The 14,891-nt window shown below is 47.5% G+C and overlaps 1 protein-coding gene across 1 annotated transcript in view; it reads right to left on the reverse strand.

Moving 5' to 3' along the window:
• Positions 1–538: 538 nt before the first annotated feature.
• The window catches only part of LOC126161677 (serine protease easter-like), a 77,489-nt gene continuing 63,136 nt past the window's right edge, over positions 539–14,891 (reverse strand). Inside the window, exon 7 of the mRNA XM_049917686.1 lies at positions 539–2,529. Within this exon, the coding sequence (XP_049773643.1) occupies positions 2,219–2,529 (311 nt within the window). The 3' untranslated portion in view covers positions 539–2,218. The remainder of the gene's footprint in view (positions 2,530–14,891) is intronic.

Genomic DNA, 14,891 nt, shown 5'->3' on the forward strand with positions numbered 1-14,891 from the left:
TATATCTCGCGAAGAGACCATGAGGATAAAATCAGAGAGATTAGAGCCCACACAGAGGCATACCGATAATCCTTCTTTCCACGAACAATACGAGACTGGAATAGAAGGGAGAACCGATAGAGGTACTCAAGGTACCCTCCGCCAGCAGAGCAGCTAAAACTGGGCTGTCCAACAAGAGGTGGGTGACAGTTATACGTGAGCCACATGACAAGTCACACACTGATAATTTTTCCCATATCAGAAGACAACCTCTGAGGCAATAGTATACTGCAACTGTAGCAAAAGTCTAATAATCGTAAATTACGCTCACAATGAAAATATACTAGGCATCAAAGCCTACATTCTATGTACCGGTAACACTGGCTTTCGTGTGATCAAGTTTCCTTGTGCATTAGAAAGAACTGAAGTTCCTGGGAAGAAATGCTCAGCAATGAAACAAGAAATATTTTAAAATATTTATTTATAAATTATGAGTAACGAAGATAACAGTCTATAAATAATGATACAAAGACAACAAAATAAATTACAGTTGGTAAAATTGTCTTATTATACAGCATGGTTTCATTGTTTGAGATGACTTTCTGTGTTTGAAAACGTCCATATCTGCAACTACCAAACATTATCATAGAAAACGATAACAGAATTTATGTTCTGGAATTGTAAAAATAAAGTAAAATAAAAATACATAAAATGCATAAATATATTAAGTGTTCCAAATAATTGTCTTCTCTGGGAACAAGAATATTTCCAGAATGAGATTTTCACTCTGCAGCGGAGTGTGCGCTGATATGAAACTTCCTGGCAGATTAAAACTGTGTGCCCGACCGAGACTCGAACTCGGGACCTTTGCCTTTCGCGGGCAAGTTTCAACAAGAATATGTTCGAAGCAATCCTGTTTCTGGTAATATAATTAATCTGAGTGAAAATATGTCGATGAAGTTTGTCTGTTTAGCTTTTTATGTTGGTAACGTCACGTAGCGCTCTGTATTAGAATCACTGGCTGTGCAGTGTGCAGTCTGTGGCTGGTTGGCATTGTTGGAATATTCGCTATTCTAGTGTTGGGCAGTTGGATGTGAACAGCGCGTAGTGTTGCACAGATGGAGGTGAGCCGCCAGCAGTGGTGGATGTGGGAAGAGACATGGGAGAGTTTTGAGAGCGGACGATCTGGGCGTGTGACCGTCAGAAAAACGAAAGTTGTAAGACTGGATGTCATGAACTGGTATACATATTATGATTTTTGAACACTATTAAAGTAAATACATTGTTTGTTCTCTATCAAAATCTTTCATTTGCTAACTATGCCTATCAGTAGTTAGTGCCTTCAGTAATTAGAATCCTTTATCTAGCTGGCAGTATTGGCGCTCGCTGTATTGCAGTAGGTCGAGTAACGAAGATTTTTGTGAGGTAAGTGATTCATGAAAGGTATAGGTTAATGTTAGTCACGGCCATTCTTTTGTAGGGTTTATTGAAAGTCAGATTGCGTTGCGCTAAATATATTGTGTGTCAGTTTAGTGATGATCGGAATAAGTAAAGAGAGAAATGTCTGAGTACATTCAGTTTTGCTCAGCTGTTTGAAAATCAAATAACGTAAGGGGTTTACCAGCACAGTAATTCATAAATTTTTCTGTGGGGAGGTTTCAAGTTTAATCGTTGAAAGTTGACCATGAAAGGTATGGGAATGGAGGGTAACTTATTTTGTTACTAAGTAGAATGGTATATTGTGTCAGATGATACACCAGTTGTTATCAGTACTACAGTTTCACTTAATCTGAAATGAATCACATGCTTTTCAAGAATAACCCTTTCTAGTTCTGGCGATTTTCAGTTGGCATTCGTATTCCTTTAGCAGATTCTACTATTCACAGAATCGATTTTATTAAAAATTACTGGACCTACTAGTCGTCATAATCAGTACCTCAGTCCATTCCATGCATGTAGATCACGCAACACTAATGTATTTCATATTCTCCATTAATGATAATTAGTTGTCAATTTTGTGACTTTTAAAACAGTATCTTAAAAATGATTGTGCGGAATGGCATGAGAACAGATCCTGCTTTGAGTTAACATAACAAAAGGTGTAATATCGCTGATAGTCGTCATATTAATGTGCATATTAGTATCTGAGATTTCATGTGTTTCACCTGCAGGCACGCAGTCGAATAATGGTCAGGTGATAGTGATATAGTGCGGTGCGGTGTATGATGTGTGCTTGACGTTAAGGCCGAATGGTGTCGAGTATCCAGGTGAGGAAGGACGAGACGCGGGTGTAGACTCCGGGGTAGCCCTCCATGCCGCACTCGCGGGGGCCGAACGAGACGACGCCGACGAGGACAGCCCTGGGCGGCCGGCCCTCGACGGCCATGAGCGGGCCGCCGCTGTCGCCGGAGCACGAGTCCTTGCCCTCCCTGCCGCCGGCGCACATCTGCGACGGCACGATGCGCCGGTTCCAGCGCGAGTACCGCTGCTGGCAGGTCTGCTCGTCCACCACTGGCACCCCGACGTACAGCTTCACTGGGCTCGAGTCACCTGCAAACCCCAAACACGCGCTTTTTAACCAATAATCAGGCGTACAATAAATGTCCTAGAGACAGAAAAATTCTTTTCACAAATCGGCACGGTTTCAGAGAGCATATTCCAGCTTGATCTTTTCTCACATAACATCCTGTGAACCAGAAATGAAGGGAAACAAGGAGTTTCCAAACTGCTACATTTCCAGAAAGCACTGGTACAGCGCCCCGCTGTAGACTATCAACGAAGATCGGAGCATACGAAGTAGGTTCCTCGATATGTGAATGGTTCGAAGACTTAAGAAAAAAAAACATAGTACATTTTCCTGGACGCGTGTGTTCGTCAGTAACAACAACACCATCGAGATTGCCCCAGGCAAATGCAACGGGACCAGCCTGACGGATAGAGTGAGCAGCAATCCGTGATCGTTCGCTAATGACACTGCAGTGTAAAGTAAAGTGTTGTTGTCTACTGACCGTTGGAAGCTACAGCACGATTCTTTGGGTGTGACAGATGGCATATTGTTTTAAATGTACAAAAATGTAAGCTAATCCGGATGAGCAGGAAAATTAATCTTGTAATGTTCGACTACAGTATTAGTGGAGTTTGCTTGGAAGTCACGTCACGCCATTTAAATACCTAAGCGTAATGTCGCAAAGCGATATGAAATGGAACAAGCACATAAGAACAATAGTAGAGAAGATGAGTAGACGCTTTGCTTTATTGGGAGAATTTTCAGAAAGGAGATAGAGTATAGAACACTTGTGTGGCCCATTCTCGAGTATTGCTTGAGTGTTTGGGCTTCTCGAAGTCAGATTACAGGAAGAAATCGAAGCAACTGAGATGCATTCTGCTAGATTTGTAACTGGTAGGTTCCATCATCATCACACAGAAATGTTCTGTGATCTCAGTTGAGTCCTTGGACGAAAGACTGCGTTCTTTGTGCAACATGCTATTTGAAAATTTACAGTGCCCTCATTTACAAACGACACTAGCATGATTTTATAGCCACCTAATACATGTTGCATTAACACTGACCGAGCGGGGTGGCGCAGTGGTTAGACACTGGACTCGCATTCGGGAGGACGACGGTTCAATCCCGCGTCCGGCCATCCTGATTTAGGTTTTCCGTGTTTTCCCTAAATCACTCCAGGCAAATGCCGGGATGGTTCCTCTGAAAGGGCACGGCCGACTTCCTTCCCAATCCTTCCCTAATCCGATGAGACCGATGACCACGCTGTCTGGTCTCCTTCCCCAAACCAACCAACCAACCATTAACACTGTGAAAACTGGGTAAGAGAAATTACGGCTTGTAAGAAAACATACCGACAGCCTTATTCTCTCGCACCATTTGCGGGTGGAATAGAAAAGGGAATGACTAGTAATGGTACAAGATATCCTCCGCGACGCACCGTATAATGGCATGGGGAGTATTTATATAGATGTAGATATGCGGTACCAGATACGCTAAGCCCTATTTGGCTGCCTTCAGTGTATGTATGTAGATGTCGATATGGGGTTCCAAAGGAAAATTGGGGCTGGAATAAGGTTTTCTTGGTGAAGAGGATGCAGAATGTTATCTCTGATGATGAGTCACCGACAGATGTAGACTTTAACTTGAAGTGTGCTCCAGGCAGTGTGTTGGGAGCCTTGCTGCTCTTTTTTTCTCTTAATGGCGTGGCAGACAATATCAATAGTAAAACAGGACGTTTAGTAGATGACCTAAAATGAAATATTGTTTGGAAAACTCAGCACAAGTTTCCAAACAGATGTTCTGCTCAAGGCTTTCACCACACAGTAACAATTTCAAAGATTCTCCAGTGTTGTACTGGATAGTTTTGTAGAAACTGCACAGTATTTCTACCAGATGACACATGAATATGACGAACAGCTGCATCACATAAATATCATGCAGTTCCAACAACATTACCCAACACAATGGTTGAGAATGTTTCAAGCACTATAGCAAGTCTTCCTAATATTTTAATGAGGTGCAAAGATTATTATCTTACTTTAAATGTACAGAAATGTACAATTGTGAACAGGTGAAATGCAAAACGTTAATATCTCTTCACAATAATATCAGTGAGTCACGGCAAAGACAACGTCAGGCAATCACAGCATGCACAGAGGCTTGTAAGCACTCATCCTTTATGTCCTCCAAACGTGAATAGACAGGTAAGAAACATTAATAGGCGGAACAATTGGAAATACCCGCTGTCACACACTTCACAGTTGTTTGCATAGATGTAGAAGTAGACATTAAATACATTATTTGGAATGTAGTTACAGATGGCACAAAGAAATACACATTACAGAAGTAAGACGTGAAATACCTATAAAGCTTTGAAATCTGGCTCTGGAGAAGAATGGAGGAACTTGAACAAGTAGAGAGAACACGGAAGTTTTCGAAATAAAAACAAAAGCTCTCCTGAAGTAAATCAGAAACAAAAACAAAATCTATTGGATGTATTCTAAAGAAAAACTATCTCCAGAAAATATCAGAAATTGTCATTGAAAGGAAAGCAGAAGATAAAAAAAAAACAGATGTAGTAACAGATGTGTTATATTGATAGATTTAAAGAGAGCAATGTTCCAGGAAGAACTACACAAAACTGCAAGGAACTGAATTTTGTACGAGACTAAGTTCAGATGAAATCAGTCTTTGTAGAAGATTTATGGATCATGATGATGCTTAGTAGTACCAGAAAAATATGCCAGAAACTGGTTAACATATTTATTTGTCTTGTCTCCTGAACTAATTTTTTGTGTCCATTCAGATGTATGAAGAACACCTCTTATCATGAGCAGCAGTAACAACATAACATAAAACATACAGTGGAAGCATTTAGGAAGTAACCTTCAGCCACAAAGTGATTAGAAAATCCATGTATTACTTACGGTTTTGTCAGAAACAGACTAGGACAGACAGACTAGTTTCTGCAGTATAAATCATACCTAGGATTCCAAGTATGAAATGAAATGCTCCTACATAGCCAAACCACAGCATTGTTCTTTCTGACTGAGTTTGCACGTAACCTAAAATGGTAGGTTTTACGATCTCCTTAGATATTTCAGTGGCATTTTCTGTCTTAGGAGAAGCGATTCCAGATAATAATGTGTACACTGAAGCACTAACTTACTCAGAAAATCTACCCGTTACATGAAAAGTAGTGGTTCTATGCGACATCGACATGTTATGTTGCATAAAATACAAGCACTAAGCTTCGCCGCCATTGCAACTATTACATAAACGTAAGATAGACAGAGCAAATACAAGTAACTAAGCTTAGAGAGAAATACAAAAAGTCTTAGTGCCCGAATAGCCCTTCATAAGAAAACATCCATGTTATCATATGTGCTTCACTTCCTTTATGACACTGCTTTGTTATGAAAAAGTTTTTCCAGATCTTTGGTTTTACTACCCAAGTGCCTTCAGACCTAGTGAAAACAAATAATTAAACGACAATGTCTGCCAAACATCATGAAATGAAAATGTTGTATTAACGAAAGCTGAAAATATATATTAAGTGAGTACGCTAATTTCTAAACGGTGTTCATGAGTCGACTCAGTGGACACCAGAACCTAAGTGGCAGGCAGACGTTTGATTCCCAGTACTGCGAAGAATTTTTCCTGATAATGGGACTAGAACAGAGTGCACTCAGCTTTGTGAGCACGACTGAAGAGCCACATTAATGAGATGTAGTGGTCCTGGCTCAGAAAATTACCGCGTGAGAGGCGTGTTAACGAAAAGAATTCCCACAATAACGTTGTAGTAACGCCATAGATAGGTAGATAACGCTGCATTCTGTCAGCATCGCTTAAGTATATATTAAAATTTTGGAAATTTGTGGTAAGTTCCTAGGGGACCAAACTGCTTAGGTCATCGGTCCCTAGGCATACACACTACTTAATCTAACTTTAACTAACTCACGCTAAGGACAACACGTACACCCTTGCCCGAGACAGGGCTCGAACCTCCGACGGATCCCCCTGCGGGTTCGGGGGTAAGAATAGGCCCACGGTATTCCTGCCTGTCGTAAGAGGCGACTAAAAGGAGTCGCAAACGTTTCGGCCTTATGTGATGGTCCCCTCCCGGGTTTGACCTCCATCTTTCTAAATTCTTCCGAAGAGCGAGCCAATTGGGGAAGGGCGCCATACTTGGTGCATTGTGTCCATTTTGCATTGAGAACTTTCGCCAGCTTATTCGTCGTTGCATTGCAGTCCTGCCCGCTCTCCATCCCTTGGGCATGGATACGTTCCTGCGTGCAGTTTCTGCCAAGCAATGTGCAGGGCCACTTTCTGCACTGACGGTGACCATGGACTACACGTCACCTGAAATCCAGCACGGTAGCCAGTCCGTTGTGGTGGGGCTGCCATGTACCCTGTTTGTTGTAGCCCCCTGACAACACAGGGATCGCTCTACTGATGCCTGCGCAGTTAACTCCCCACGTATGCCAAGGAGTAGATGCCCATCTCCCTGGGGCATCAGGACTCCCGGCAATGGCCATCCTGCCAGGTGGCCTTTGCTGTGGCTGGGTGGCGCCCGTGGGGAGGGCCCTTGGTCAGAGTAGGTGGCATCAGGGTGGATGACACGCAATGAAGCGTGGCACATCTTCTCTTGCTGGTGGCCAGCCATCAGCAGCCTCTAAGCGTTCCAAAGCTCACTTTAAGGCTAATGTGTATGACCCCAAATCGTTCCCCTCCCTGGCCACACCATGGGAGGAACGAAAGGCTATGACAGACAGTAAAAGGTATTCGCCCCGGTATCTCGTCTGTACCAGAGCTGATGGGGAATCCTTTGTGTCTGTGAAGCCTCAGTTCTTTGTAGAACATTTAGAGGACAAGTTTGGGGAGGTGGAGGGCTTGTCCAAAATGCGATCAGGGGCAGTCTTAATAAAAACAAAATCCTCAGCCCAGTCACGAGCCTTGCTCGCTTGTACGAAGCTGAGGGATGTTTCTGTTACTATGACCCCACATAAAAGCTTATATATGGTCCAGAGCATTATTTTTCACAGAGATCTTCTTTTACAGTCCGATGACGAGCGGCGCGCCAACTTAGAGCGACGAGGTGTCCATTTCGTCCAGCGCGTCTACCGGGGTCCGAGGGATCACCAAGTTGCCCCGGTGCCTTCATCTTGGCCTTCGAGGGTGACACGTTACCTGAGAAGGTCAAGGTGATGGTGTACCGTGGTAATGTCAAGCCATATATCCCTCCCCCAACGCGGTACTTCAAGTGTTGGAAGTTCGGCCATATGTCTTCTCGCTGTGCTTCCACCCTCATCTGTCGCGATTGCGGTCGATCATCCCATCCTGATACTCCATGTGCCCCGCCTCCCATCTGTGTCAACTGCGGGGAGCACCATCCCCCTTGCTCGCCGTACTGTAAGATTCTCCAGAAGGAGCGGAAAATAATGGAATACAAGACCCTAGATAGGCTGACCGACACTGAGGCTAAGCGTAAGTTTGAATGACTGCATCCAGTACGCATGACGTCCACTTATGTCGCCACTGTCACTCCTGCTACAGTTCCCATTGCTGCACCACAAACCGTCAGTCCTCAGAGCCAGAGGACCACTCCTGCCCCCTTGATGGTAGGGGGCACTTCACTCCCTGTTGGTCCTGCTCCATCTACATCAGGAGCAACACCCCCCCAACCATCGGGGACATCAGTTCCCCCTTCCCAGCTGGAGAAGCGTAAGTCTTCTTCGGCTCCTCTCGCCAGGAAGGGGTCCCTTGGGACCACCCTTCACAAGTTCTGACCGGTACAAAAGCGGACACCCGCAAGTGGCTCAAACAACCACCGGTCCCTGGTCGTAGAGCCTCACGGTCGTCGTCCGTCCCTGACACTGACCCAGTGAGGCCCTCCCAGCCTGCACCAAAGGCACAGCGAGATAAGCTGAAAAAGAAAAAGGTACCCAAGAATCCCAACATTGCGGTGGCACCCGTCCCACCGCTTCCTACAAGCTCAGTGTCTGAGGACAAGGTCGAGATTCTGGTGTCTGCTGAAGACCTGGATCTCGCCAGTCCCTCAGACGCCATGGATGTCATTCGCACGGGTACTGAATCGGTGGCAGCGAGTGAACAAGTGGCGTAAATTGCCTTCCCAGTCCCTTCACGCCTTTCTCAGCCATGGACAATATCATCCTCCAGTGGAACTGCAGCGGTTTCTTCCACCATCTAGCTGAGCTCCGGCAACTGATCAGCCTTCACCCTTTCTTCTGCATTGCTCTTCAGGAAACTTGGTTTCCAGCAATGAAAACCCCTGCCCTCCGTGGCTATCAGGGTTATTATAAGAACCGGGCAGCTTATGAAAGGGTGTCTGGTGGTGTCTACATCTATGTACTTCACTCTCTGCACAGCGAGTCTGTCCCTCTACGAACACCTTTGGAGGCTGTAGCTGTTCGGGTGTGGATGCCACAGGCTGTTACCATCTGCAGTCTTTATCTTCCACCAGATGGTAATGTCGTGCAGCATGTCCTGGCTGCGCTGATAGCCCAATTGCCGCCATCTTTCTTGTTTTGGGCGACTTCAACGCCCATTATCCTCTGTGGGGTGGGTCAGTGGCAACAGGTCGAGGCGCCACCATTGAGCATTTATTGCCACAGTTAGATCTTTCAATTTTAAATGATGGTGCCGTCACCCACTTCAGCATGGTGCATGGCACGTACTCCGCCATCGACCTTTCGATCTGCAGCCCTAGCCTCTTACTTTCTGTCCAATGGAGAGTACATGACGACCTGTGTGGTAGTGACCACTTTCCGATCTTTCTGTCACTGCCACAGCGTCACTCTTCTTGGCGCCCTAGCAGATGGGCTATGAATAAAGCTGACTGGGACTTGTTCTCCTCCATTGCCGCTGTTGAACTTCTCTCTAATGACGCCATTGATGCGGTGGTTCACTCAGTCCCCACCGGCATCGTTACTGCCACAGAATTTTCCATTCCGCGTTCTTCTGGGTCCCCTCGGCGGAGGACTGTGCCTTGGTGGTCCCCTGAGATCGCTGAGGCGATTAAAGATCGCCGGCGGGCGCTGCAGCGTCACAAGCGACATCCCTCCATTGAACACCACATCACCTTCAAACGGCTGCGTGCGCGGGCCCGCCACCTTATCCGCCAACGCAAGCAGGAGTCCTGGGAGCAGTATGTGTCCACCATTGGCCTCCATGTCTCTCCATCGCAGGTCTGGGGCAAGATCCGACGCCTCTACGGCTATCGGACCCCTGTCAGCGTTCCTGCGCTCTTACTCAATGGAGCAGTTTGTACAGACTCCGACGACATTGCTAACAGCTTGGCAGAGCATTTTGCTCTGAGTTCCGCTTCTTCCAATTACCCACTGGCCTTCCGCTCCATTAAAGAGCGGATGGAACGTCGGCGCCTTTCTTTTCGCACCCACCATCCTGAATCCTACAATGTTCCATTCAGTGAGTGGGAATTTCACAGTGCCCTCGCCGCTTGTCCTGATACCGCTCCTGCGCCAGATTGCATCAACTGTCAGATGCTGAAACACCTTTCAGTGGACTGCCAGCGACGGCTCCTCGACCTTTACAACCGTATTTGGGTCGAGGGTGAGTTTCCGTCGCAATGAAACCTGGCAAGAACGCTTTAGAGATGGACAGCTACCGTCCCATTAGCCTCACCAACGTTCTTTGCAAGTTGCTTGAACGGATGGTGAGCTGGCGGTTGAATTGGGTACTGGAGTCTTGGGGCCTTCTGGCTCCGTCTCAGGGTGTGTTTCATAAAGGCCGCTCCGCCGCCGACAATCTGGTGAGCCTGGAGTCAGCCGTCCGTACTGCCTTTGCCCGCCGTCAGCATCTGGTCGCTGTCCTTTTCGACATGCGGAAGGCGTACGATACGATATGGCGTCATCACATCCTTTCTACGCTTCATGGATGGGGTCTTTGGGGTCCACTGCCGATTTTCATCCGAAATTTTCTGTCGCATCGAACCTTCCGCGTGCAGGTCGCGGCCTCATATACTTCCTCCCGAGTCCAGGAGAATGGGGTACCACATGGATCTGTCCTCAGTGTCTGCCTGTTTCTAGTTGCAATAAACGGGCTCGCTGCAGCGGTGGGAAATTCTGTCTCCGCTTCCCTGTATGCTGACGACTTCTGCCTCTACTATAGGTCCATTGGCATTGCAGCTGCTGAACGTCAGCTGCAGGGCCCTATCCGCAAGGCGCAGTCTTGGGCTGTAGCGCATGGTTTCCAGTTTTCGGCTGCCAAGACCTGCGTTTTGCATTTCTGCCAGCGCCGAACAGTCCACCCTGAGCCGCGGCTTTATCTTGCCCGAGAACTTCTTGCTGTGGTGGAGACACATAGGTTTTTGGGAGTTGTTTTTGATGCCCGGTTGACTTGGCTGCCTCATATTCGGCAGCTTAAACAGACATGTTGGCGGCATCTAAATGCTCTGTGATGCCTGAGCCACACCAGCTGTGGCTCCGACCGATCTACCCTCTTACGGCTCTACCAGGCGTTAATCCAGTCCCGTCTGGATTATGGGAGTCTGGCTTATGGCTCAGCATCCCCATTTGCGTTGGAGGTGCTGGATCCAATCCTACACAGCGGGATACGACTTGCCACTGGTGCCTTCTGGACCAGCCCTGTGGACAGCATACTCGTGGAGGCAGGTATCCCTCCACTGCGGTTGCGGCGCCAACATTTACTGGCCGCTTATGCTGCCCATGTTTTTAGCTTGCCCGGGCATCCAAATTATCGTCTTCTGTTCCCACAATCGGTCGTCCGTCTGCCAGAACGTCGGCCCCGGTCAGGTTGTACGATCGCGGTCCGTGTCAAAGAGCTTCTCTCCGGGCTTCGGGTTTTCCCTGTTCCACCTCCTTTCCGGGCCCCAGGGCGTACACCCCCATGGTGTGTTCCTAGCCCTTGCCTTCGGCTCGACTTGGCACAGGGCCCGAAGGACTCAGTCCATCCAGAGGCCTTCCGCCGCCGCTTTTATTCCATGCTAGCCACGTATCAGGGCTCTGGCGTTGTATACACTGACGGTTCGATGGTTGCTGGTCGGGTTGGTTATGCTCTCACTCTAAGGGACCATTCCGAACAACGTTCATTGCTGGCTGGCTGCAGCGTTTACACTGCTTAGCTGGTCGCCATCTTTCGTGCTCTAGAGTATATCCGCTCCTGCTCAGGTGAGTCCTTCGTTATCTGTAGCGATTCCCTGAGCGGTTTGCGAGCTCTCGACCAGTTTTTCCCTCGTTCTCGTCTGGTGATGGCTATCCAGGCGTCCCTGCATACTCTTCTTGCCCGTTGCGGCCGCTCTGTGGTCTTTGTGTGGACCCCCGGCCATGTCGGGATACCCGGCAATGAAAATGTTGACCGCCTGGCGAAAGTGGCCACCAGTAAACCATCTCTGGACATTGGCCTCTCGGAGACTGATTTGCGAGCCTTCTTACGCCGCAAAGTTTTTGCGCTATGAGACGCTGAATGGCGCACCCAATAAACTCCATGCCATCAAGGAGACGACGACTGAATGGCCATCATCCATGCGAGGCAATCGCAGAGACTCAGTTGTCCTTTGTCGTCTCCGCATTGACCACTCCCGGCTGACTCACAGTTACTTACTGCGCCGGGAGGACCCTCCTCTATGTCGATGCGGGGCGGCTTTGACAGTGGCCCACATTTTGTTGGCCTGCCCCCTTTTAGCTGTGGTCTGGCAGACATTTGCGCTGCCTGATACGCTCCCTGCCCTTTTACAAGATGACACTGCCATGACAGGCTTAGTTTTGCGTTTTATTCGGGCAGGGGCTTTTATCATTTGCTCTAAGTGTTTATTTTTATTTAGTGTTGATTCTGGCCTTTGGCCTACGGTTTTAGACTGAGTTTTTAATATGTTTCTCGGTGGTTGGCTTTTCCTTTTTTTTCTCTATGGTCGGCCAATCACCGTCTCACTCTGTGTGCTTTTAATTCGTTTTGTCTGGTCTTTGTCTCAGTTTCTCTTGTCCTGTGTCGTCTGTCATCTTTTCCATTTTTCGTTTTTACTCTGTGTTGGTGTTTTCAAGTCTTGGAACAAGGGACCAATGACCGTAGCAGTCTGGTCCCTTTAATCCCCCAAACCAACCAACCAACCTCCGACGGGGTCAGCCGCGCAAACCATGGCAAGGCGCCCGAGACCGTGTGGCTACCCTGCGCGGCAAGTACATATTAAATTTCATCATTTTACGTAGTAGACCTGTATGTGAGGTCACGAAATGGCTATACTGATATGTTTAAAAATTGGTAAATGTGTACAGATCTTGACAATTGAATATCAGATCTCCTAATTGGCTTTACAGATTTCCAGTACCTTATAACAGTCTAAGCAGGAACTATTCACGCCACATGAAGAGTAGCTAAAGAGCACCAAATGCAGATAACAGCTGACAACAGACATATAGAATGTGAACAAATTGAATCTCTTATTTCAGGTTTTATCTTTCATGTTATGGGAGAGAGAAGAAATGTAACAGCAAATGGAGAAATGGTCTTCACTGATGTTTACATAATCTAGTTTTGGTTCAGAATTGTAAAGCGCTGAAAATGTCCGAAAATACAAATAATTTTAAAGACAGATCAAATCTTCTTGTGACTCATTTTATGCTGTACAAATTATTGATCAGAAGTAATATTGCCTATAAGAAGAATTATCCTAACAGTAAAGAGCTACCATGTAACCATGCCGTACTTTCAAAGAATATAAGATACTTTTCAACAAAAGACACGTTCTACACTCCTGGAAGTTGAAATAAGAACACCGTGAATTCATTGTCCCAGGAAGGGGAAACTTTATTGACACATTCCTGGGGTCAGATACATCACATGATCACACTGACAGAACCACAGGCACATAGACACAGGCAACAGAGCATGCACAATGTCGGCACTAGTACAGTGTATATCCACCTTTCGCAGCAATGCAGGCTGCTATTCTCCCATGGAGACGATCGTAGAGATGCTGGATGTAGCCCTGTGGAACGGCTTGCCATGCCATTTCCACCTGGCGCCTCAGTTGGACCAGCGTTCGTGCTGGACGTGCAGACCGCGTGAGACGACGCTTCATCCAGTCCCAAACATGCTCAATGGGGGACAGATCCGGAGATCTTGCTGGCCAGGGTAGTTGACTTACACCTTCTAGAGCACGTTGGGTGGCACGGGATACATGCGGACGTGCATTGTCCTGCTGGAACAGCAAGTTCCCTTGCCGGTCTAGGAATGGTAGAACGATGGGTTCGATGACGGTTTGGATGTACCGTGCACTATTCAGTGTCCCCTCGACGATCACCAGTGGTGTACGGCCAGTGTAGGAGATCGCTCCCCACACCATGATGCCGGGTGTTGGCCCTGTGTGCCTCGGTCGTATGCAGTCCTGATTGTGGCGCTCACCTGCACGGCGCCAAACACGCATACGACCATCATTGGCACCAAGGCAGAAGCGACTCTCATCGCTGAAGACGACACGTCTCCATTCGTCCCTCCATTCACGCCTGTCGCGACACCACTGGAGGCGGGCTGCACGATGTTGGGGCGTGAGCGGAAGACGGCCTAACGGTGTGCGGGACCGTAGCCCAGCTTCATGGAGACGGTTGCGAATGGTCCTCGCCGATACCCCAGGAGCAACAGTGTCCCTAATTTGCTGGGAAGTGGCGTTGCGGTCCCCTACGGCACTGTGTAGGATCCTACGGTCTTGGCGTACATCCGTGCGTCGCTGCGGTCCGGTCCCAGGTCGACGGGCACGTGCACCTTCCGCCGACCACTGGCGACAACATCGATGTACTGTGGAGACCTCACGCCCCACGTGTTGAGCAATTCGGCGGTACGTCCACCCGGCCTCCCGCATGCTCACTATACGCCCTCGCTCAATGTCCGTCAACTGCACATACGGTTCACGTCCACGCTGTCGCGGCATGCTACCAGTGTTAAAGACTGCGATGGAGCTCCGTATGCCACGGCAAACTGGCTGACACTGACGGCGGCGGTGCACAAATGCTGCGCGGCTAGCGCCATTCGACGGCCAACACCGCGGTTCCTGGTGTGTCCGCTGTGCCGTGCGTGTGATCATTGCTTGTACAGCCCTCTCGCAGTGTCCGGAGCAAGTATGGTGGGTCTGACACACCGGTGTCAATGTGTTCTTTTTTCCATTTCCAAGAGTGTAGATCAAAATTATTATATTAAATTATCTATGGAACATATACTTAATAAGAATTGTGACGGATTATTTTTCATTGATTCACAGCCCAGAAGTCTATTAGCATCATAAACACAATGATTTTCATTATATAAGAGAGCTCTTCAAGCTGATTGGACACTTGGAATTTTCAAACTAGGAGAGCGTCAATTATCAACAAGAAGCTTTAAAACTACTACTATCATTGCACTTAAAATTCTCTTC

This window comes from Schistocerca cancellata, chromosome 1, assembly GCF_023864275.1.
Source record: "Schistocerca cancellata isolate TAMUIC-IGC-003103 chromosome 1, iqSchCanc2.1, whole genome shotgun sequence".
NCBI lineage: Eukaryota > Metazoa > Arthropoda > Insecta > Orthoptera > Acrididae > Schistocerca > Schistocerca cancellata.